The sequence below is a fragment of the Raphanus sativus genome, chromosome 4 (genome assembly GCF_000801105.2).
Source record: "Raphanus sativus cultivar WK10039 chromosome 4, ASM80110v3, whole genome shotgun sequence".
NCBI lineage: Eukaryota > Viridiplantae > Streptophyta > Magnoliopsida > Brassicales > Brassicaceae > Raphanus > Raphanus sativus.
Window position 1 is genome coordinate 12451979 of NC_079514.1, and position 22777 is coordinate 12474755.

At 31.4% G+C, this 22777-nt stretch overlaps 6 protein-coding genes across 7 annotated transcripts; 5 read left to right on the top strand and 1 right to left on the bottom strand.

The window, feature by feature from the left end:
- Positions 1-20: 20 nt before the first annotated feature.
- Positions 21-2960, bottom strand: LOC108851988 (probable calcium-binding protein CML45). Its single transcript, XM_057007970.1, has 5 exons — positions 2597-2960; positions 1533-1726; positions 1150-1236; positions 684-712; positions 21-596 (listed from the first exon to the last, which is right to left on the bottom strand). The coding sequence occupies exons 1-5, from the start codon at positions 2874-2876 to the stop codon at positions 212-214; spliced, it is 975 nt and encodes a 324-aa protein (XP_056863950.1). The 5' UTR covers positions 2877-2960; the 3' UTR covers positions 21-211.
- Positions 2961-4457: 1497 nt separating this feature from the next.
- LOC108835085 (defective in cullin neddylation protein AAR3) lies at positions 4458-6769 on the top strand. Its single transcript, XM_018608390.2, has 9 exons — positions 4458-4685; positions 5070-5196; positions 5305-5356; positions 5455-5530; positions 5611-5693; positions 5788-5884; positions 5969-6014; positions 6100-6188; positions 6280-6769. Exons 1-9 carry the CDS (start codon positions 4625-4627, stop codon positions 6540-6542), a joined length of 894 nt encoding a protein of 297 aa, XP_018463892.1. The 5' UTR covers positions 4458-4624; the 3' UTR covers positions 6543-6769.
- Positions 6770-7192: 423 nt separating this feature from the next.
- LOC108835084 (amino acid transporter AVT1I) lies at positions 7193-9358 on the top strand. Of its 2 annotated transcripts, none has more exons than XM_018608389.2 (4): positions 7193-7346; positions 7816-7918; positions 8029-8636; positions 8736-9358. In XM_018608389.2, the coding sequence occupies exons 2-4, from the start codon at positions 7828-7830 to the stop codon at positions 9252-9254; spliced, it is 1218 nt and encodes a 405-aa protein (XP_018463891.2). In that variant the 5' UTR covers positions 7193-7346; positions 7816-7827; the 3' UTR covers positions 9255-9358. The 2 variants fall into 2 exon arrangements, with proteins under 2 accessions (XP_018463891.2, XP_056863681.1); XM_057007701.1 differs by having other exon boundaries at positions 7197-7346; positions 7819-7918.
- A 1436-nt stretch (positions 9359-10794) lies between these two features.
- On the top strand, positions 10795-12108 carry LOC108835086 (protein AIG2 C). Its single transcript, XM_018608391.2, has 5 exons — positions 10795-11084; positions 11159-11231; positions 11302-11394; positions 11480-11563; positions 11660-12108. The coding sequence occupies exons 1-5, from the start codon at positions 10963-10965 to the stop codon at positions 11777-11779; spliced, it is 492 nt and encodes a 163-aa protein (XP_018463893.1). The 5' UTR covers positions 10795-10962; the 3' UTR covers positions 11780-12108.
- Positions 12109-15921: 3813 nt separating this feature from the next.
- On the top strand, positions 15922-17079 carry LOC108850312 (protein AIG2 B-like). The gene is made up of 5 exons (XM_018623867.2): positions 15922-16141; positions 16233-16305; positions 16391-16483; positions 16566-16649; positions 16774-17079. Exons 1-5 carry the CDS (start codon positions 16017-16019, stop codon positions 16903-16905), a joined length of 507 nt encoding a protein of 168 aa, XP_018479369.2. The 5' UTR covers positions 15922-16016; the 3' UTR covers positions 16906-17079.
- A 1312-nt stretch (positions 17080-18391) lies between these two features.
- LOC108853968 (protein AIG2 A) lies at positions 18392-19706 on the top strand. Its single transcript, XM_018627448.2, has 5 exons — positions 18392-18560; positions 18643-18715; positions 18986-19078; positions 19161-19244; positions 19362-19706. The coding sequence occupies exons 1-5, from the start codon at positions 18436-18438 to the stop codon at positions 19494-19496; spliced, it is 510 nt and encodes a 169-aa protein (XP_018482950.2). The 5' UTR covers positions 18392-18435; the 3' UTR covers positions 19497-19706.
- Positions 19707-22777: the final 3071 nt, after the last annotated feature.

The following is a 22777-nucleotide window of genomic DNA, read 5'->3' on the forward strand; positions in this document are numbered from 1 at the left end:
TTTAAGTTGTAAGTTGGAAATTACTAAAAAGTCCTTGGATTAGTAGTGGCAAGTGACAACAACAACCATGTTTGTTTTAACCCGTACAGGTTTTAACATACACAATCTCATCCTAAGACGCAGAAGTGATAAGAATTAAGAAAGCAAAGTAGTGTAAAACGAACAAAATAATACATTTGGTGAAAAGAATTAATAATCATATGCGATTTCTTTAGCAGAAGCTACTCTCCATGAATTTAACAAATCCGTTGAAGTCGATTCTTCCGTCTTTGTTTCCATCTAATGATCTGATCATAACCGAGCAGTTCTCTAGGTGAGATCCTTCTTTGAAACCCAAGATTGTCAAAACTCTCTGCAACTCTGTAGCGTCGATGAAGCCATCTCTGTTTTCATCGAACACATCGAAAGCTTGCTTCACTTCCTCTAAACTCGCTTCTTTCTCTTCGAACAAACTCGACATCTCCTTGGAACTGTACCGTTCTTTAAGGTCGTCGCTTTCTTGGTCGGGCGAAAGACCAAGACTTCTCATGACTGTTTGAACCGAAATCGGTGCTTCGTAGGGGTAGACTGATTTCGATGGTGGGATTAGGAGAGGTCTTCATAATGAGCTTGAACTGGATAGATGGAGAGTAAAAGATGTGTAATATGTTATAGCTGGACCCGGTGAAGGGTTGCCTACGTACCCCGAAAGGGGATCAAGCCAATCGTAGTTCTACAACGAAATGTCACAAGTGCTTAAAAGAAAGCATGTGATTTGGTGTTTCTCTCTAGAAAGTGAGAAGAGAGGCAAGATCTCCAAAAAAGGATCCTTCTTAAGGAGGGGATGCCTCCTTATTTATAGAAGGATGAGGTCTAGGGTTTTCCTAGTCACCTCCTTTTAAATGGGCTGAGCCCATTATCTTATAGGCCTTGTTGGGGGTAAAACCCATGTCCAACAGTAAGCCCCCCCCAGTTCGTTGAGAGAGATGAAGTTGATCTCTGCGAATTTTACGAAGAGGTTTATAAGACAATGGACTCAGCGCATTTACATTTAACGATCCAAGCGAGTTTACTTTGAACTTGTGCCTAGTAGAAGGCAAGTTTAAATAAACTCGTGCTTAGGAGTCGTAGCTCGGCGAGTAACTCGTGCCTAGTGGAAGGCAAGTTTACCGTGCTTCGGCGTATAACTCGTGCCTTGTAAAAGGCGAGTTTATCAAACCCATGCCTAAGAACTATAGCTCGGCGAGTAAGCCATGCCTAGTAAAGAAAGAGTTTACTAAACTCGTGCTCGATAAAGGCGAGTTGTCGGTAACTCGTGTCTAGAAAAAGGTGAGTTGAATGAAACTCATGTCTAGTAGAAGACAAGTTTATTCAACTCGTACCTAGTAAAAGACGAGTTTACGACTAACTCGTGCCTAGTAAAAAGCAAGTTTGTAAACCCATTTCTGAAAAAGGTAAGCTGTACTCGTGCCTTAGCGTAAGTAACTTGGCAAAAGTCCAAATTCAATTAGGATCAGAGAGACAAAATCATACCAGAACCTTGCCTCTGTTACATGGCAATGTGATGAGCTCTCAGCGAGAAACTGCGCCGTGTGCCGACCAAAAGCCTCCACTTGTGTATCTTCCCTCAACTCGAAATTATGATCGACAAAGAGTTGCAAAGGGAAGCGAGATGAATCTTCTCCTCCACGTCCGAGTATCCGCAAGACTCTCAACCTTGTGGTCGTGTAACCGCGGTCCCGAGTAACTGCGTATCGAGTAACCGTGAGAGAACGAGTCGAGTAACCGCAAGAGATCGAGTCGTGCCGAGTAACCGCGAGAGAGCGAACTGTGCCGAGTAACCGCGAGAGAACGAACCGTGTCGAGTAACCGCGAGAGAGCGAACAGTGTCAAATAACTGCGAGAGAGCGAACGGTGACGAGTAATCGCGAGAGAGCGAACGGTGCCAAGTAACCGCGAGAGAGCGAACGGTGTCGAATAACTGCGAGAGAGCGAATGGTGACGAGTAACCGCGAGAGAGCGAATCGTGCTGAGTAACCGCGAGAGAAACGAACTGTGTCGAGTAATCGCGAGAGAGCGAATGGTGACGAATAATCGCGAGAAAGCAAACCGTGTCGAGTAACCGCGAGAGAACGAACCATATCGAGTAATCGCGAGAGAGCGAACGGTGACGACCAAACGGTCAAACGGACTCCGAGTCCAATCTTCTTCGAAGATACTTCTCCATGCCCCACGGTGGGCGCCAATTGTTTGAACCGAAATCGGTGCTTCGTAGGGGTAGACTGATTTCGATGGTGGGATTAGGAGAGGTCTTCATAATGAGCTTGAACTGGATAGATGGAGAGTAAAAGATGTGTAATATGTTATAGCTGGACCCGGTGAAGGGTTGCCTACGTACCCCGAAAGGGGATCAAGCCAATCGTAGTTCAACAACGAAATGTCACAAGTGCTTAAAAGAAAGCATGTGATTTGGTGTTTCTCTCTAGAAAGTGAGAAGAGAGGCAAGATCTCCAAAAAAGGATCCTTCTTAAGGAGGGGATGCCTCCTTATTTATAGAAGGATGAGGTCTAGGGTTTTCCTAGTCACCTCCTTTTAAATGGGCTGAGCCCATTATCTTATAGGCCTTGTTGGGGGTAAAACCCATGTCCAACAATGACCGTCTCTGCGTCTTCTCTAAAGAGATAATCATATTGGTCTTCTTCTTCTTCTTGCTCTGCTATGTTTGTGATCACACTCTGGTCTTGGTTCCTCACACGTTGAAGAAGAGGCAAGAAACTGGACAGAAAGATGCGAGCAGAAGAAACCCACCTCCCAAAACTGATCAGGAACAAGTTGAAGAGAGCCAAGAAAGTGAGAGAAGAAGATTGTTTGCACTCCGACAATAAACTCATCTCCATGGTTGTATGTTTTGATATGAATGAAAAGAACTAAGTAATGTGTGGAAGAGGAGATATTGAAGATATAGAATTTGTGTGTTTAGATGAAGTATATATACATGATAGTGTTTTATTAAGAAAAGGCAACGGAGAGGAAGGTGCTAGGGCAGGTAGAGACAAGACAAAGTCCGTGTTTGATAAGAAAATGGAAAGAGGAAGTTTCTTTTCATTTCCTGGAATATCGTTGGAATCGTTTGGAGTTTTTTGGTCTTATTCGGAGTAAAGTTAGGCCGGCTTGACTTGATTTTCTATTTTAATAATTTTGTGCGTGTATAATTTTCTTCTTTTTGTTACTGAAAAAAAAATGAAAAACATATACATTGGACTGAAAATCTTTGGAAGAATTCAAACTTGATTATACTAAGGATATTTCTATGTTTTCATTGGTCTGATAAATCTGGTTGGATATATTTTCTGTTAAAATGTCTAGACTTTGTGTACACTTACGAATTCAACTATCCTTTCTATAATAACGTCAAAATTCGAGTAACCAAGACTTTGAATCTAGAGTTACGCAAGACTTGTTCTTTCTTTTTTTTCTTTTTAACGTAGTGATATTTCCATCCTAACTTGACTCGGCAACTGAATTCAATTAACTGCTTAAACACAAACAAAACACAAAAAGTATATTGGTTTACTATCTTAATCTTTCCAATGTTCCTTTAACAATCTAGGAGGATAATTCACTTGCTAGTTAAAAATTCAAGTGAAACAGTACTCTTTTTAATCGTATCAGTTTAGATGTTTAGAAATTATAACAGTATAATAAATATGTAATTTTTACATTAAATATTATTATTCACAAATAATAAAAATTTACATCATATTATTTTCATAAAATTCTATATTGTAATATATTAATTATTGTAATGCATGAATAATAAATGATATATTATTTATCTTATAATATTATAATTCTCTATGCAATTAAAAAAATAATCATCACAGTTTTTTTTATGATCATCTTAAATACCATAGTTTTATAGAGCTTAGACCGCTTCTTAGAATACTGATCGTTTGAAAGTGTAAACTACTATTCTCGTTCATGGTTTAGTGTATGTCAAAGTGATTCATACTGTCTAGGGAGGTAACTAAATAGATTACAGGCATAGTCTGATCTTCTTCTTTTCTATTCATATTCGCATTCAGACCTGCCATAACTGAAACCAACTTGAGAAAACACATCAAGATTTTCATCCATCTTAAGGCAATTAAAACGTTGTCTTGGTGATGTGTTATGTTTGGTAATGGATTAGTTTATAGTTCTATTTTTTAAAAATAGAAAACTGTCAATATACGTTCTTTTTCTAGCATAGGAGTTGATCATTAAAACATGATATTAATCTGTTCGTCACCCACCTACGCCTATGTTCTTTCTGGATTAGGTAAAGACTCGGTTTCTCTAGATTGATAAAGAGCAGCGCCCCCATACAAGGAATTTGTCATTTATTAATGGGCCAAAGTTTGGACCTGATTGAAGCCCATATAAGAATGTTCCAAAGATTTTCAAAATTACAATAACTTTCCATTTTGCGTATTTTGTAAAATGTCAAGTATTTGCTGCTTTTGGGATTGTTCCTTCCTTCATTCATAGCTCTTCATCGAGATTTCTGGTTGTGCGTGGTTGAGTTTTCTGGGCTTTCGAGTTTCGATCGCCCTCTCTCTCCCAACAGAGAAAGAAAGCTTCGAGCTCGAGAGAGAGAGAATCCATGGATTCCTCGCCGGTTCAGAGTCGATTCGATATATTCGAAATATATCGCAGATTTTGTGGTAAAGTCTCTTCCTTCTTCTTCTTCGATCTGTTCGTTATTTGCTTCTTTTTTTTTGTTTTTCTTTTAATCTTACACATATAGTATGTGTTCTAAGTTGTAGCTCGATTGCTTGGAGATCTCTCTGTTCTATCTTTGAATCCTGAGTTGCTCTGTTTCCATTCCTCTGATAAAAAAAAAAAGTAGATTCTTTTTTTTGAGCTCAATGCAGTTTCTGTTGATGGAAGAGATGATTCATTTGTTATTTTTCAATATAAAGTTTCCTGCTTTTGGTTTATTGACGTTGAGAAATTGTGTAAAAGTTTAATGCTTTGCTTAATGAAGTTGAGAAATTGTGTAAAAAGTTTGAAGCTTTGCTTATTGAATTTGATATACTCCTTTGCAGAGACTCGATCAAGCCAAGCTTTATGTACTACTTATAAACACGACGAGGAGTCACACAGAAGTAATAATTATTCTAAAGAAGCTTTAACTCACCTCTTTAGTCTAGTCGAGACCAAGTTTCAGGCAAGGTGACTGCTTTACTGTTTTTTTTTTCTCTTTGAGTTCATTATATTTCATGGCTATCATATGATGCAATACTTACTGCTTATTTCCTCCCTTTGCAATCCCAATGACAGAAACTCCATTTTTGATGAATTGTTCAAGTTGATGTCACGTCTGGACTTAATGGCGAGCTTTTCTTCTCTTACACAATTGGTTCCTTGACTCATTTCTTGACCAGCTGCACTGTGATCTAACCTTTTTTTATTTCTTCTTTCTTTTTGTAGGTGGACTTCTCCGAGTTTACCCGCTTTTATGATTTTGTTTTCTTTATGTGCCGTGAGAATGGGCAGAAGAGTATAAGTAAAAGACCTTCTGGCTCTTTTTTGCAACCCCCATCAGAGATATTTACTGATACTTTGTTTGAATTATTGTGTTTGCAGCTGTAGCTAAAGCTATTACCGCATGGAAACTTGTTTTGGTTGGGAGATTTAGATTACTTAACCGCTGGTGCGACTTCATCGAGGTACACTATCTCTTTTTCTTGTTTTTCATCAGTGTATTGTTTGTCTTTTCATTAGTGTATTGTTTTTCATTAGATTATGTTTTTAAACTTGTAGAAAAACCAACGGCACAATATTTCAGAAGATACCTGGCAGCAAGTCTTGGCGTTTAGTCGTTGTGTTCATGAGAATCTCGAAGGATATGACTCTGAAGGTATACAATTTCTTTAGACTTCTCACCGAAGCAAGTGTTTGTGTTTTGATTTCATCATCATTCTTGTTTTTGTGCTTCACTCAGGTGCGTGGCCTGTCCTCATCGATGAGTTTGTTGAGCATATGTACAGGTTTTGGAACCAACAACACTCAACACATTATAACACTACACAGTAAAAAATGAAAGCCTAATAATTTTTGCTGTTCAATCAACAGTGTTCTAGGACCGAGTAAGAACACTAGCTTGTCCTGTAACTGTGGGGACACAGACTCTGAATCATGCCTTTACGAAGATCCTCTTTCAGGTATGTTTGGTTATAATTATAAAACTGACAGATTTTGTAGCTTCTTGACATAAGTCTTATCATTATCATCTTCTTCTGCTTATGTTCATAGATAAGCATCATAAAGATGATCGCCGCTACCACACGGGTTTAAGAAGTGTTCCAGGCTTAAAGAGAAAAACATCCAAAGACTACGATGAAGAAGAAGATGATGAAGAAGTATCTAAAACTCAATACTCTTTTTCGTCACCATACTTGAAACGAATGAGATCATCCGAGGACAGTCCAAGATGTTCATCCAACTCGCATTGTATGATTGAGCGAAGTCTCTCACAAGGATTTGCAAGTCTTTTATCGACTGGAGATAAGCCGTGAAACTCAAGAAACCGTCACACATAAGCAAAATAGATTATATACTACAAAACAAAAAGAGGTCTCGAGTTAACGGTGAGTTCTTATTTGTTGTGAGCTATATAATATTTGTTTCCCAATCTATTTATACACTTGTTTCCATTACATTTTCGAGTTTCAGAGCAAAAAAAGAAGATTGTATTATGTTCGATTGTTCGTTGTGTTATTCAATGTTGAGTTTTCTTGATAAAGGCCGTACGAAGCCTTTTTTTTTACTGCACTTTTCTTCCCTGAAGAGCATAACATCAAAGGGAATTTTTTCTTTGTAGTTTACTAAAAAGACAAGATGTATTTGGGTTAAAGATTAGCTAGAGGTTTATACGTGTGTAATTTAGAATGTGGTTTAGATATTCAGATAGATAATGTGCATGGGTAAATTATCAACTCGAATAAATATTACTATAAAGTATATTATGACTCATCCGGAGAAAAAAATGTTGAAAAAGTCTAGGCTTGTATTAAAGATATACTACTTCATAGGTTAGCGGTTTAAACGTATAGAATTTAGAATGTATTTTAGATTTCAGCAAAAATTGCTAAAATCTAATTCGTTGGCATTGAATGCCTATCCTGTACGACTATAAAACCTAAACACCTAAACAAGTTTCCTCTTACATTCACATGTGTAAGACTCCACTCATTACTTTTCCGTGATCTCAACGCTTCGATGTGAATACTTGATTTCGTTTTATTGTTCAGGCTCGGAGATTTTTTTTCGAGATTAAGCCCTTAGATCACAGAAAGTCTAATTTCCCATTTATTCTTCAGGTAAGTTTTAGGGTTTTTGAATGGTTTATGTGATCTCTCATTATTTATGTACGGGTGTGAAAATCTTCCTTGAAATTTTGAGATTATGATTATATATAGCCGCAAACTATCTTCTTTGAATATTTGGTAACAACAAATTGTTTTGAAGTAATTGATTGTTTTTTTCCTTCTTTTTTTGAGCAAAAAGTAATTGATTGTTTTATACTAGTGCATTCACAGTCAGAAATCACGTTGCCTTTAGCTTTAGATGATCACAGTACCCCCATATTGAATAATTTCATTGTTTCGTGAAAGATCTTCAATTATTTTCACGAAAAGATATAATCACTATTTCTAATAGTAATGCTTTCTAAACGAAGTTCAAATTGTACAAGTTGAAGACAAAGTTAACATATATATACTATGCATCATTTGTACTTGGTTGCATAAGTTTGCAAAAATAAATTCACATTCTCTACTTTTCTATCAGAAGTTATTAGCAATGGAAGAAGATAACCACCAAAAACAACTTGACGATGCCGGATCTTCATGTCTCTTTAAGACTTGCTTCAACGCACTCAATGCTCTTTCAGGTTAGTTTCTTTAGTTTGGTTCCATCACTCCATGCATTTACATACTTATATTCATCTTTGTATAACGTAGTAATTAGTATTGCTAATGATGATAGTTTGAATTGTATTAGGAATTGGAATACTATCAGTACCATATTCACTAGCTCGTGGAGGATGGTTGAGTCTTTCACTTCTGTTACTCCTAGCCGCAACCGCCTTTTATACATCTTTACTCATTACAAAATGTATGAACGCGGACCGCACCATCAAAACGTATCCAGACATTGGAGAACGCGCGTTTGGTAGACCTGGAAGAATCATTGTGTCAGTCTTCATGCACCTAGAACTATATCTAGTCACCACAGGTTTCTTGATCCTTGAAGGCGACAATCTTCACAATCTTTTCCCGGGGTTTAACATCAAACTGATGGGTTTGAGGTTGAACGGGAAACAATCGTTCATGGCGTCAGTGGCACTCGTCATCATGCCAACTCTGTGGTGGGACAGTCTAAGCGTCTTGTCTTATGTTTCCATGAGTGGAGTTTTAGCTACGGCAGTGACTCTTGGATCAATATCTTGGGTTGGAGCATTTGATGGAATCGGGTTTCATCAAAGTGGAAAGTTAATCAACTGGAGTGGGATCCCTACTGCTTTGAGCTTGTATGCTTTTTGCTATGGTGCGCATCCAGTGTTGCCGACTTTGTATTCTTCTATGAAAAGCAAACATCAGTTCAACAATGTAAGTCACTTACATAAGTGTAACGTTCTTTTTATATTTTCTTTTGTATGGTTTAAAAATGTAATAACAACAATATGCTAATATCACCTTTTTTGGCAGGTCCTACTAATATCTTTTATACTATGCACCATAGGTTACACATCAATGGCGGTTTTGGGCTACTTAATGTATGGATCTAACACTTTATCGCAGATAACGTTGAATCTTCCAGTTCATAAGACGAGTTCAAAGGTGGCTATATACACAACCCTTGTGAACCCCATAGCCAAATATGCATTGATGATCACACCAACGGTGAACACCATAAAAGATTGGTTTCCTAAGCAGTACGCCAGGAAATCATACTTGCATCTCTTGATAAGTACAATGTTCATAACAAGTAGTGTGGTCATCGCCGAGACACTTCCTTTCTTCGGCTATATGATGTCTCTGGTTGGTGCATTACTTAGCGTGACGGTATCTATTCTTCTCCCTTGCCTATGTTACTTGAAGATCTCTGGAAATTTCAAGAAACTTGGGTTTGAGACTGTAATGTTGTTTGGTATGGTGGCGATGAGTGTTCCCATTGGTGTTTTAGGAACTTACATCGCAATTCGAGAAATGGTTGGTAGTGTTTGAAAGTTTATTTTGATTGTAAAGCAAATAAAGATGTTACAACAATTTAAATATGTATGTTTCTACATCATGTCATATAGTGACATACTTTAATACTTTTTAGTTTTTACACATTAGTGATGTTGGATAGATGGATAAATACAATAAGACCGGAACCACGATAAGAAGGTTATTTTGAAGGACACATCAAAACATTAAATCCGATTTAATTTCAATTCTAATAAAACACCAAAAATAACATTATTCTATTACATTTGATGTTTTGTGAATAGTATACACTTCAAAAGAATATTTATTAGAGAAAAAATATTTTTATCATTACACTTCTCTCAAATATATATTTTTTTATAGTTTTTGTCACTAAATGAATTTCAAAAGAAAAAATAGTCAAAAGAAATTTCATTAAAGAGACAAAAGACATTTCTACCATCATAATTTATTGATTTATAAATAAATATTTTTTTGAAAAAATTATAGTTTCGAGTTATATGTTTTCAAATTCAATTTTTTCATATCTTTTTATTTGTTTTCAGAATCTTTTTTTTTATTTTTTATAAATTTTCTTTTCGAAATTCAAAAATAAATTTTAAAATATTTTCCAAAATTTTTGGTTTAAACTTTTAATATTTATTAATTTATTTTTAAAAATATTTAGACTCATCCCTAAAACCTCATTTTAACATTAAATCATAAGTCTACATTAGTTAACTCTAAAGATATAAATATATATTTACCATCTAATAAAATTTCTTTATGTCATTTTTGGGGACTCTTGTATTGAATGAAAACTAAATGTGGCTATCATAAACTAAATATATTAAATATTTTAAAAAATATATTTCATTATGTTTATTTAATAATATAGGGGAGTTAAAAATTACTCTTACTAATTAGTTTATATTTGTAATTAAATTAAATATATCATATCATAATTAAAACATTATTTTATTTCTCAGTTAATAATATTGTACATTAATACCATTGTAACAAAATAAAGTATTCTACATACTTTTCTACTTTTATTTTTAATAGTATAAAAATTGAATTGTGACTAATTTTTTTATAGAAACATAAAATTACAAAATCGTAACAAACAAATATATAATTTAAATGTAATAAAATAATTATTTATATTATTACAAATAGTTAAAGGCTTAAAATTAAAAAAATTAAATAATATAAAATATTATTTTAGAACAAATTTTATATCATGGTTGGAGATAAAATAAATAAAATATGACACTAAAATATTAGTGTCATAGTTGGAAGGAAAAGAGCTATTCACATAGGAGTGAGCTGACCCCACCATACTTACAAAATTGTTTTGTATTTATTCAAATATCATGGATTGCCTCCACTAAATTTTATATTATATTAATCCTTTTGTTTTCTGTTTAAGTCCCTACTCCTTTTATTTTCTTTCTTTTTCACCTTCATTTTTCAGTTTTCTAATACATATGACCCCAATAAAGATAAATTTTCTGGCTCAGCTATTGCTAGTTGGACTTGCCCGTTTAAAAGTGGAGTAGTGACAATAGACAATAGACAATAGACAACAGACAATAGTGAGTGGTTGCTCAAAAAAAAAAAGACAATAATGAGTTTTCTTTTTCTTTTGACATCACCACCAAGACACTAATGATTAAAGCTTGATCATCGACTAATACATTATTGTCATTTTTATCTAATCAAATCAAAACAGAGGAAGAAGATGAGTGGCTCTGATGCTATGTCTCATAACGTCTTCGTTTACGGCAGCATTCTTGAACCAGCCGTCGCCGCCGTGATCCTTGACCGACCCGCTGATACAGTTCCCGCCCTTCTCCACGGCTAGTACGTTCTCTTTCTTCCTCTCCGACTAGTTTTGTTCTGATAGGTAATTAACTCTGATATGCTTTGTTTTGAAGTCACAAGTATAAACTCAAAGGACGTCAGTATCCATGTATTGTCCCCTTTGAGTCTGGAAAAGTCAACGGCAAGGTTTGATTCGGTCTCTATGTTCTGTTTTGATCTGTATTTTGTATTTGAATATATATTTTTTTATGTGAAGGTAATAACGGGAGTATCCGATGCTGAGCTAAACAAATTCGATGTGATTGAAGGTAATGAGTATGAGAGAATAACAGTTGAAGTTGTAAGGATGGTAAGTGTTTGGGAATTGGGACAAGATCTATGCAAATTTTGGTGTGTTAGTTTGTTCTGAGATTTGGAAGGATGTGATGATACAGGACAATTCGGAGAAAATGAAAGTGGAAACTTATGTTTGGGTTAACAAAGATGATCCTAGTATGTATGGAGAATGGGATTACGAGGTTAGGTTTTTTTCTTGCTAAGGGATGATGAAATGTTTTTTTCCAAAAATATTTTTGGGCAGATAATTAATGTTGGGATTGTGTGTGTGTGTATAGGAATGGAGAGTGAATCATGCGGATAAATTCGTGGAAATGTTTAGGAAAGTGTTGGAATGGAACAAGAATCCAAACGGGAAGAAAAGAGAGGATATTGTGAAATCACTGTCTGATGATTGATGATTCTTGAACAATGAACTTAGACATAAGTTGTTGTTTCTTGGCTGCTTATCTTTCTTTTTTTTAAATAAACTCTTGGCTGCTAATCTTTGGCAGGACGAAGAGTGAGTAAAGAGTGTTTTTCTAATATATAATATGTATGTGTTTTGTGTGTTGCTAGAACTTGAAACTGGTCTTCTTTTTTATTTTGTTTGTGTTACTATGGAATCTTGTCAGCCACATTCTGATTTCTAGGATCTTGAGTTGAGGTTAAAGAGTTTGACATATAAGTCAAATGATATGTAACACTACAGTTAAGAGTTGATTGCTCTGCAATGTTTATCTCGTCACCAGCGATATTTGCAATTATTTTGTTAAGAACTCCCAAGAGTTGATTGCTCTGCAATGACCAAGTTTTTCAGTTGAACTTTATGAGTTTAAAATTTTATGGCCTTCCACCAAAATGGACAAGTAGTCTATAAGGACAGATCTAGTAACACCCAAATAAACTTCCTGGCAACACATACTCGAACAAGAAAGCATGTTTCTCATATGTTAACATGTGTCGCAATTAAATTTTTGCTGATTCGTACTAATATATATCTTGAAAAAAAAAGTTACGAGTTTATTGCTAGATTGTGTGCATGAGTTGTGTAGATATGTTTTTTTATCGTGTGTAGATATGTTAAGAAATTTATTTTAAAAGATATTTCATTATTTATTGAAATATTTAATAGACACTTTTTAATACACTAAACCTAATAGGGTTACAATTGATCTATTCTATTAATTCTTCAACATGTCCTATTGATATTTAGTTGTGTCCAACTATTATTTTCAACCCAATATTCATTTATAAGAAAATTATATTAACCATACTGCTTTTGTACTGATAAAATAACGTTGTAACCTCCACTTCCATATGATTCGGAACTCATATGTCGTTCAAATTGACAGTTACAAAAAACCAATATTATTGTTTTCTTTTGGTGTATATACCAAATCGGCAAATCCTTTTGTTGTAATACAGATCAACATCTAATGTAAATTAAAATATTTGCCTATAGTACGGGTTAGAACTTTTTTATAAAACTAAAAAAATTTATCTTACGTAAATCATGTACACAAGTTCGATTGTAAAATTTGTAATAAATAAAAAAATAAAACATAAACTATATAAATGTTTATATTTATAATGTTTATTAAATAAAATTATCAAAAATAATCATGCGTTTTCAAAGCATATAATAAAATTGTTTAAAGTTAACAAATTAGGTTGAAATAGAGTTTAACAGGATTAAAGATAACTTTTAATAGAAATAAATATTTACATGAACTCATTTAGTTTAACGGGTTCTAATAGGTTATTCAATTAAAAATATTTATTAATTTGATTTTACTTAAAGTTAGTGACCATATTAACCCATTTACATATATAAATACTTAACAAAATATATTAAATTTTATTTTTTTCAAACACTTTTCAAAAAAAAAATTCGGTTTTCGGGTTGGGTTTGATTTTAGTTTTCGAATATAATACATTAATAACATGGTTCAAGTATATAGGTCAAGTATAATAGTGTACGAGACTTTGATTTTCGTTGGTTCCGAGTCAGATGTATAGTTATATAACATCACAAATTCAATATAATTATCAAAACTTTTAACTAATAATTTTTAAATATAGTAAATATGATTATAAATAAAACACAAATAAAAAATTAAAAACAAAAAATATACCCGCCCTCTGAAGGGCGGGTCAGAATCTAGTTTTCGTTTAAAATTTGACACTGAAAATATTAACCATACTTTTTATTTTAAAAAAACTTTAAAACTATATATTTTTGAAATGAAAAGAGTATCTATTGTTTCTTTAGAGATTCTGAACATTTGATAGTCAGTATTTATAAATGAAAGGGAAAATTCCACAAAAATATTCGAACTAAATTTTGTTAAGTTTTTAATACCCAAACTTTTTCACTACCCAGTTTAATACCCCAACTAATTATTTTGCTCATTTTAATACCCAAACTTTTAATATTGTATCCACTTTAATACCCAAACTTTATTTATTTAAATAAAAATACTAATATATTTCAAACAAAACTTAATAAAATCTCAAAAAATCTAAGAAAAAAATATTAAAAATTCTAATTTTATTTTAAGATTTAGAAAAGAAGGTAGATAAACCATGGAAAATTTATTTTTTTCAAAAAAATAAATGAATTTGAATGATAAAAATAAATTTTGTTTTTTATTTCAGAAAACAAACTAAATACAATATTTAAAACTTAGAAATTTTATTACAAAATTTAATATTTTACACTATTTAGTTATTTTTATTTCTCAAACACCAAAAAAATTTAGAATTTTCTGAGTTTATTTGTAAATTTTAGAGATTTTTTAAACTTTTATTTGAAACTTATTAGTATTTTTATTAAAATAAATAAAGTTCGGGTATTAAAGTGGGCACAGTTTTAAAAGTTTGGATATTAAATTGAGTAAAATAATTAGTTGGGGTATTAAACTGGGTAGTGAAAAAGTTTGAGTATTAAAAAGCTTAACAAAATTTAGTTCGGGTATTTTTATGGAATTTTCCCTAAATGAAAATGGACCAAACTCGGCAAAATAGATATGTACCACAATCCCCTAGACTATATTAGAGAAATGATTTTGCCACATGCCTTCTCTACAATAATTTTCACAAAAATAATATGACATGACTACTAAAATTGATGACATGCCTTATAGATTAATATGACATGGACAATTATATTTAATATTAATTTATATTTTGGGTAAATTTTTTAAAATATGGTAATAACTCATATATTATATTTATTTCGATTTATATTTTTGAACTTTTTAAAAATATGGTAATAACCCATAAATCATCATTAAAATAAATATATTCAATTATGGCATTTCAAATTTCGAAATATCATTTAAATTAAAAATATTTCAAAAATATATACATATTTTTAGAAAAATAATTAGATCATAAAATCAAATTAAATCGTAAAATCATTAGTTTCTTATATATATCTCCAGATTTTATAAATATTTTTAAATTTTAATTTTTGACAATTATGAAATTTTCATCCACTAAACTATATTTGAGAAGTTATTTTGCCGCATGTCTTCTCTACAATTATTTTCACAAAAATAATATGACATAATTACTAAAATTGATGACATGTATTATAGATTATGACATAATTACTAAAATTGATGACATGTATTATAGATTAATATGACATGGAAAATTATATTTACTATTAATTTATATTTTTGGTAAACTTTTTAAAATATGGTAATAACTAATATATTATATTTATTGTCAATTTATATTTTTGGACTTTTTAAAAATATGGTAATAACTCATAAATCATCATTAAAATAGATATATTCAATTATGGCATTTCAAATTTCGAAATATCATTTAATTTAAAAATATTTCAAAAATATATACATATTTTTAGAAAATTTTTAAAAATAAATAATAAAATCAAATTAAATAGTAAAATCATTAGTTTCTTATATATATCTACAGATTTTATAAATATTGTTTAATTCTAATTTTGACAATTATGCAATTTTATATATTTATTTAATATATTTAATTAAAATAAATATATAGAAAAATCTACCTAAGATTATAATTTTAAATATATACATGACATTCTTAAATATAATCAAAATAAATAAAATTATTTTTATCTTAATTTTAATGTTCAGTTAAATCAAGTTTATATTAAAATATTGATAAAAAAATAAAATTTATAATATTAATAAAAATTAAATATAATTTATATTTATCTGTTAAAAATATTTTAAATTTTTTTTTACTGCACATGGTGCAGGAAAACACTTAGTAATCTACAATCATACACCAGGGGGATTTTTTTTTTTTTTGCATGAGTTTATTGCAAAAGAAGTAGAAAAGTTGACAGCCGATATTTGTAATAATTTAAGGTGTGACGGCAATGGTAACAATTAATATCTAGTCTTTTTTGCTTGGCTACTTGATCTTATGTACTTGTTTACGATGATAAAACAAAAAAAATGACGACTATTGACGAGATAAAATATATAGTATCAGTAAAGAAAGGGTCAACTATCATTATTAAATTACAATCAAACAAGGAAGGAAAATTCAAAGAAAGTAGGCGAACGATACGAGGTTATAAAACAGAGCACTAGTTAAACTCATCTCTCACATTTTCAAACTATAACTATCAGAGAGGAAGAAGAAAATATGGGTAGTTCTGATCAATCCTCGTCGCACAACGTCTTCGTCTACGGCAGTTTCCAAGAACCAGCCGTCGTGGGTTTGATCCTCGAATGCACTCCGGTCATTGTCTCCGCTCAACTCCACGGCTTGTACGTCTTATACTTCACACCTCCCATCTTCCTTTTGGTTAGATTTTTTGGGAGATAAGCTAAAGACGATTTTTCTTGGGGATTTTTGCAGTTACAGGTATAGACTCAAAGGGCGTTTGCATCCTTGTATTGCTCCTCTTGAGACCGGAGTCATCAACGGCAAGGTACGTTTTTGTTATATATATTTTAATTTGTATTTTTTCTTCTTTTGATCTCAAAAATCAGAAAAAATGGTTTGATGGTTTTCAGGTACTAACTGGATTAACAGATGCTCAGCTAGAGAATTTAGATATGATTGAAGGAGATGAGTATGTGAGGAAGACTGTTGAGGTTGTATTGACTGTAAGTTTCACTTCCATCATCTCTAATGATCATGAGATATTAAGCTTAAAGCTTTTATTAATTACTCACCATTTTATTACAGGACACATCCGAGAAGATGCAAGTGGAAGCCTTTATATGGGCTAACAAGGATGATCCTGACATGTATGGAGAATGGGATTTCGAGGTTTGAAACTCATTCTCTCACAAGTTTCCTAATCATGATCAAAAACTTATCTCTCTCTGAACTTTATGTTGCTTAATGTCTTTGGCGCAAACACTTTGTGTTGATATTTATTTTGATGTGTTAGGAATGGAAGAAGCTTCACATGGAAAAGTTCATAGAGGCGTCAGCGAAGTTCATCGAATGGAAGAAGAATCCAAATGGGAGATCAAGGGAAGAGTTTGCCAAATTTGTAGAAGAAGATCCGCCCGTGGCTTGAAGAATGCGTCTCCCTTTATCTTCTTTAATTCCAAATAAATCAGTGTCACCAATAAATGATTTGTGAGTTAGAAACACAAATAAGATCTCATATTGTATCTTATATTGTATCTCATATTGTATTATCTACTCTATTAAAATAGAAGTACAAAAAACTTATTGCCTTTTTTTAACTGTTTTCTAAAAGTTTCTAATTTCCTTTCTTATACTTTGTATAATTAATATAGAGTAGAGTTCAATAACTATAACTAATGTCCAAAATAAGGTAATTCTAATTAATAACTATCTGTTACGTTTAGAAACTAAACCGATCAGTTGGTTTCAAAACTCTACAGAAACCACAACTGTATGTATTAAAACAAACCAACTATAATAATTTTGGATTTCAAAATTAAACTATGTTCGAGTATTAAAAAATTCTGGACAGTGTTCGGTTTGATTTTTTCGGATCTGAATAAATTTGTATGAATCTAAAAATATATAAATAACCTATATATTTAAAAATGTCACTAAACAATTTATAAATATCAAAACCAAACCCGCACGGACGTACGGGTCAGGCTCTAGTATTCATTTATGAAACGAGAGATATGATCATTTCTAATGTATCCGAGAATAAAGTGTTACACGTGTTTGTAGTCTCGTGTCTTATCAGTTGTGTCTAGGACTAGACATTTTATCCAGTTAAATTTGACTTGATTCGTTATTTATTCCTATTCGATCCGAAAATCCAAAAAAATTTGTAAATTTCTAAAACAAAGCAAATATTAAAAATTAATATCCATTAAAAACGAATAAAATTACAAATACTAAAAAAAATAGAAGCGGATCTGATCCGGTCCGACTTATATACATATAGATATATATCTATAACTAAATCTATAACTTAATATAGAGTCTTAAATGTATAAATTTTATATAATTATTATTGTAACATATAATTTTATAAATTTTATTTAAAAAACTACTTATAAATTATAAAATTGAGAAAAAATATAATTTTAAAAATTCTTAAAACACATAGTTTCATTAATTTTTACTTTATTTATATATATTATGTAATTGTTTTTAAATAAAACAAGTATGTATAATTTTTTTTAGATTTATTTGTATTGAACAAAATGGATAAAGTATCTGTAATATTTGCAAATATCTAAAAAAATTCCGGATACTATAAAAATTGGATATTCATATTTTTCGAAGCAAAACAAATATAAAAATTAGATTTTCATGAAATACGAAGCAAATAACAAATACTCCAATAAAATGTACCAGTACTATTAGACCCGTGTCACTTGACAAAAAAAAATTAGATCCGTGTCCACCCTTACTTGCGTCTACATTCAGACAAATCTAATCTGAACCAAAAAGTCATATTGGGTTGGAAAAATAATAGAAAGTGCGAATGGTTTGACTTTGACTGATAGAGACTGGCTTAAAATATTATTAAAAATATGAAGAGCTGATAGAGAGTAGAGTACTAACTCAACTTGACTACAAACTGAAACAAAACAAATTGAGAGGAAAGAAGATGGCTACTTCTGAACAATTTCCATCGTACAACGTTTTCGTCTACGGCAGTTTCCAGGAGCCAGCCGTTGTGAGTTTGATCCTAGAGTGCAGTCCGGTCATCGTCTCCGCCCAACTCCATGGCTTGTACCTTTCTTCTTTTTACATCTTTTTTTTTTGCTTGGACTTAATGGAGACTCGTCAGATTCGTTTTCTTGTTTCTTTGCAGTCATCTTTATCGACTCAAAGGACGTTTGCATCCTTGTATTTCTCCTTCTGAGTCCGGACTAGTCAACGGCAAGGTCTTGATTTCACCTCTTTCTATCTTCTTTTCTTTTTTCTTTTTTTTTCTTTCTATCTTCTTGTTTTTCTTGATACCAAAATTCTTGTGCTCAGAATCTCCAGTGGTTCATTAGAGTTTGATCTTCTTCGATATTGAGATATTATGGTTTCAATCATTGAATTGTTTTATTGGAGTTTTATATTTAATTTCTGAACTAAGTAACATTGTTACTTGTTTATCTCCGGTTTAATATACACTTAACTAATTTGATCTCTTTTGAGATTTTCAGGTACTAACTGGCTTAACAGAAGCTCAGTTAAAGAATTTAGATATGATTCAAGGAGCTGAATACGTGAGGAAGACTGTTGAGGTTGTTTTAACTGTAAGTGTCTCTAAGCAACATTACTATGATCATTAATGACCCTGAGATTGCTTAAACCTTGAATAAGTTTCCACTGATACAGGAGACATCCGAGAAAATGCAAGTGGAAGCTCTAATATGGGCCAACAAGGATGATCCAGACATGTATGGAGAATGGGATTTCGAGGTTTGAAACCATATTAGGCATTATTAGCTCTCTCACAAGTTTCCAATAATCATTTAAAACTTATACTCTAGTGTTGCCAACAAGGATGATCACTTTTGTGACTTTTGATTTGGTTAGGAGTGGAAACGGCTTCACATGGATAAATTCATAGAGGCGTCAAAGAAATTCATCGAATGGAAGAAGAATCCAGATGGTAAAACAAGGGATGAGTTTGAGAAATTTGTACACGTGGATCGTCCTCCTGTGGTGTGAAGAATATGTCTGCCTTTTCTTGATATCTTAATCGTTTACCACAAAATAGAAAGGTCTCTCACTTCAACTTCAAGTGCAATATAAGATTATAAGTTCTAGTACATGATCATTGAGTCGTGGATCAGTTCGTTACACAAGGTGATCAATGTTGTCGTATCTACTTCATGAACATTGAGTTGCATTGCATGTTATTGTTTTTATCGTTTCTAATCATTATGTCATCAATCGACCTGGTCTGGTAAATACGCTTAAACGTATCTAAAATTGTACTTGTTGATAGAAAAAAAAAGGTGTTCAAGAAAAAAAAAATTGTACTGGAAAGGAGAAAGAAAATCTAGTTTTAAATGGAATAAAGTAAGAATGTTTTCACTTTTATCATTTATCTTCCCACACCTCTTCTTTTTTTTCTATCTTTTACTTTTACCAGGGACACGTACTATTCGGACCAGATATGGTCCCAATCCAAAAGAAAAAGTCATATACTGAACTCGAGAAAATGATTTTACGTGGCCAATGGAAACTCAACAAGCAGGCCCATATTCTTACTGAACACAAAAAAGTAAAGACTCTCTATGAGACAATCTCTATCTGTAACACAATCTCTATCTGTAATTATTTGATTCATTTTTTTGGGTCAAATTTTATTTCATTCATCTATCCACCTTTATTACTAGAGATACAACGAACAGAGCAGATAGAAGCAGAAAAAGGGTTCATTTCACAAACTTGACTATAATCTTCTTACTCATGCCAGAAAAAAAAGACTATTCTTCTTACCGTGTTACGTTTTGTACTAGTGACATCACTGACATGTTACATTAGTAATTAATTACAACTAGATTCTGACCCGCCCTTCAGAGGGCGGGTATATATTTTGTTGAAAATATTAATTTTATGTCATGAATATTTTTATCCTTGATAAATTATAGTTTGTTAAGAATTTTATGAAATTTATCTAAAATTATTGTATGAATAATTTTTGTTATTTTAAATATGACCAAAATTTTAAAGATTCCAAATAATTCTGACCCGTATTTTATGATTTGTTTATTAACCTGTTGTTAAACTTGTGAATTATTTCACAGTGATTTTATTTTTAGTATTTTAGTTTAAAGAAAAAGTTTATTATTTTTAAACTATTTTTTTTTGTCATAGACCCGTTATGTATCGATAAAATCTGTTTTTGTGTATTTTAAAAAGTGTATATGATTTTTTATTTTAAATGGAACTATTTTTTCAAATATTTGAGAATATTCGGGTCTCCTGAATCTAGATTCTGACCGTCCTTTCAAAAAGACATGTATATTTTTTGTTTAACTTTTTTAGATATTTAATTGTAATACTTGTGTTTTTTTCTTAATCATATTTTTTTGTAGTCATATATGTGTATAAATCTTAATCAAAACCTATTTGATTTACTGTAGAAATAATAGTAACTTAAAGTTGGCCGGCATATACTCGTTTCTTTATAATTATAAATCTATTTTTTGTAATCATATTTATCTATTTAGATTAGACCTAGGCATCTGGTCCTCGGATCATGTCTTATTGGGTCCGCATCTTTCGGTTCCTGAAAATTTAGATCCATATAGATATCTATAGTTTTTCAGGTCTGCTCGGCCCAGATCTTGTCGAACTCTTGTCGGTTCAGATATATAATTCTAATATACGTAAAACACTCGTAATTTCAGTTTTATTTCGGATTCGGGTTGATTTGGGTATATAGGATCCGAAAAAAAACTGACATATCCAAACTGAATTTGAAAACTCAAAAAGTACCTGCAAATCCTAAAAATATCTGGAGAAAATAATTTATTGAAGAATACATATTTATTCTTTTGGATTGTTATTGTGTAATTTACAAAACCTGTATACTATTATACAAAACCTGTATTATAATTTTATTTATTTAACTCATTGTTAAAAATTATTTGATATTTTAAAATTTTAATTTTCATATTCGTATTTTTAAAATTATTTTATTTTTTTCTTTGTAATCATATTTGTGTAAAAATATACCCATCCTCTGAAATTTATTTTATTAATCGGTAGTTATATATTACATGATAGTTTATATTTATTGTATTAATTGGCCACATAAAAAGGTTTGATATTATGAAGTTTAGTTTTTCTTTAATTTACACTGGATTTTGACATGCCCTTAAAAGATCGGATATATTTTTTGTTTTATATATTTTTTTAAAAAATTAAATTTTATATCCGTATTTTTAATCATATTTGTATTTTTCATTATATAATATTTGTTTTATATGACTAATAAGAGGTTTTAATCTTAAACATTCATATTTGGTTTTTAGTCATATTTGTATTTTTCATTGTATGATATTTAACATTCATATATTTATTTTATACAACTCAAAAACCAAGAGACACATAGCCCTCCAAATCAACGGACTTGGGTTTCATTTTTCTTTTATAATAAGTTTCTTCATCTTATTACTGTTTTTATAGTTGTGTTTTTCTGGGTCAACGATTTGTCATAGTGATGTTATATCTACATTAGGTTGATATATTTATAACCTGCACAATGTCCACTCCTATGCAGAGTATTAATTTCCCAAAATTCTCGGTATCTAACATTTTGTGTAACCATTTTTACTGACTATGATCTAATAACCGTTTCTTTTTCTTTTCTCAATCTAATAACTGTTTCATGTACCTCATTACCTATGATTGCAGTTACATTTCTCGGTATCTAACAGTTTGTGTAACCATTTGTGTAACCATTTTTACTGATTATATTTACTTTATGCAGTTACATTTAAATAGTTTTTTGAATTGGACACCACTATTATCAATGGGTCATGCTGAAGAATTAATAGAATAGATGCATAATTCGCCACCGACAGGAAATTTCACCGGACTCCACACCATTGTTAAGAAGCAAAAAAGTCAACAAACTATATTAATTGTTATATTACCTTACTACAATTAAATCAGATAACTGTCAGCCAAACACCTGTTTATTACTCCCTCTATTTTTTATTGTAAGGAGTTTTGCCTAAAATCACAACTATTTAGAAAAAGGTATTTATAACTCTAGCATTTAATTAAAGACCAAAAGGAACCAATAACAAATCATATTTCTAACTTTGTTGTCAACTTTTTATTTAAATATTATTTTAACATATTACTTTTTACATTGGATTTTGAAAACATTTTATATTGTGAAACAAAAAAAAAACTTCTAAAATTATTTATATATAAAAACAGAGAGAGTATTATAATCGGATATAAACAACTCTACGCTACTACGTAAC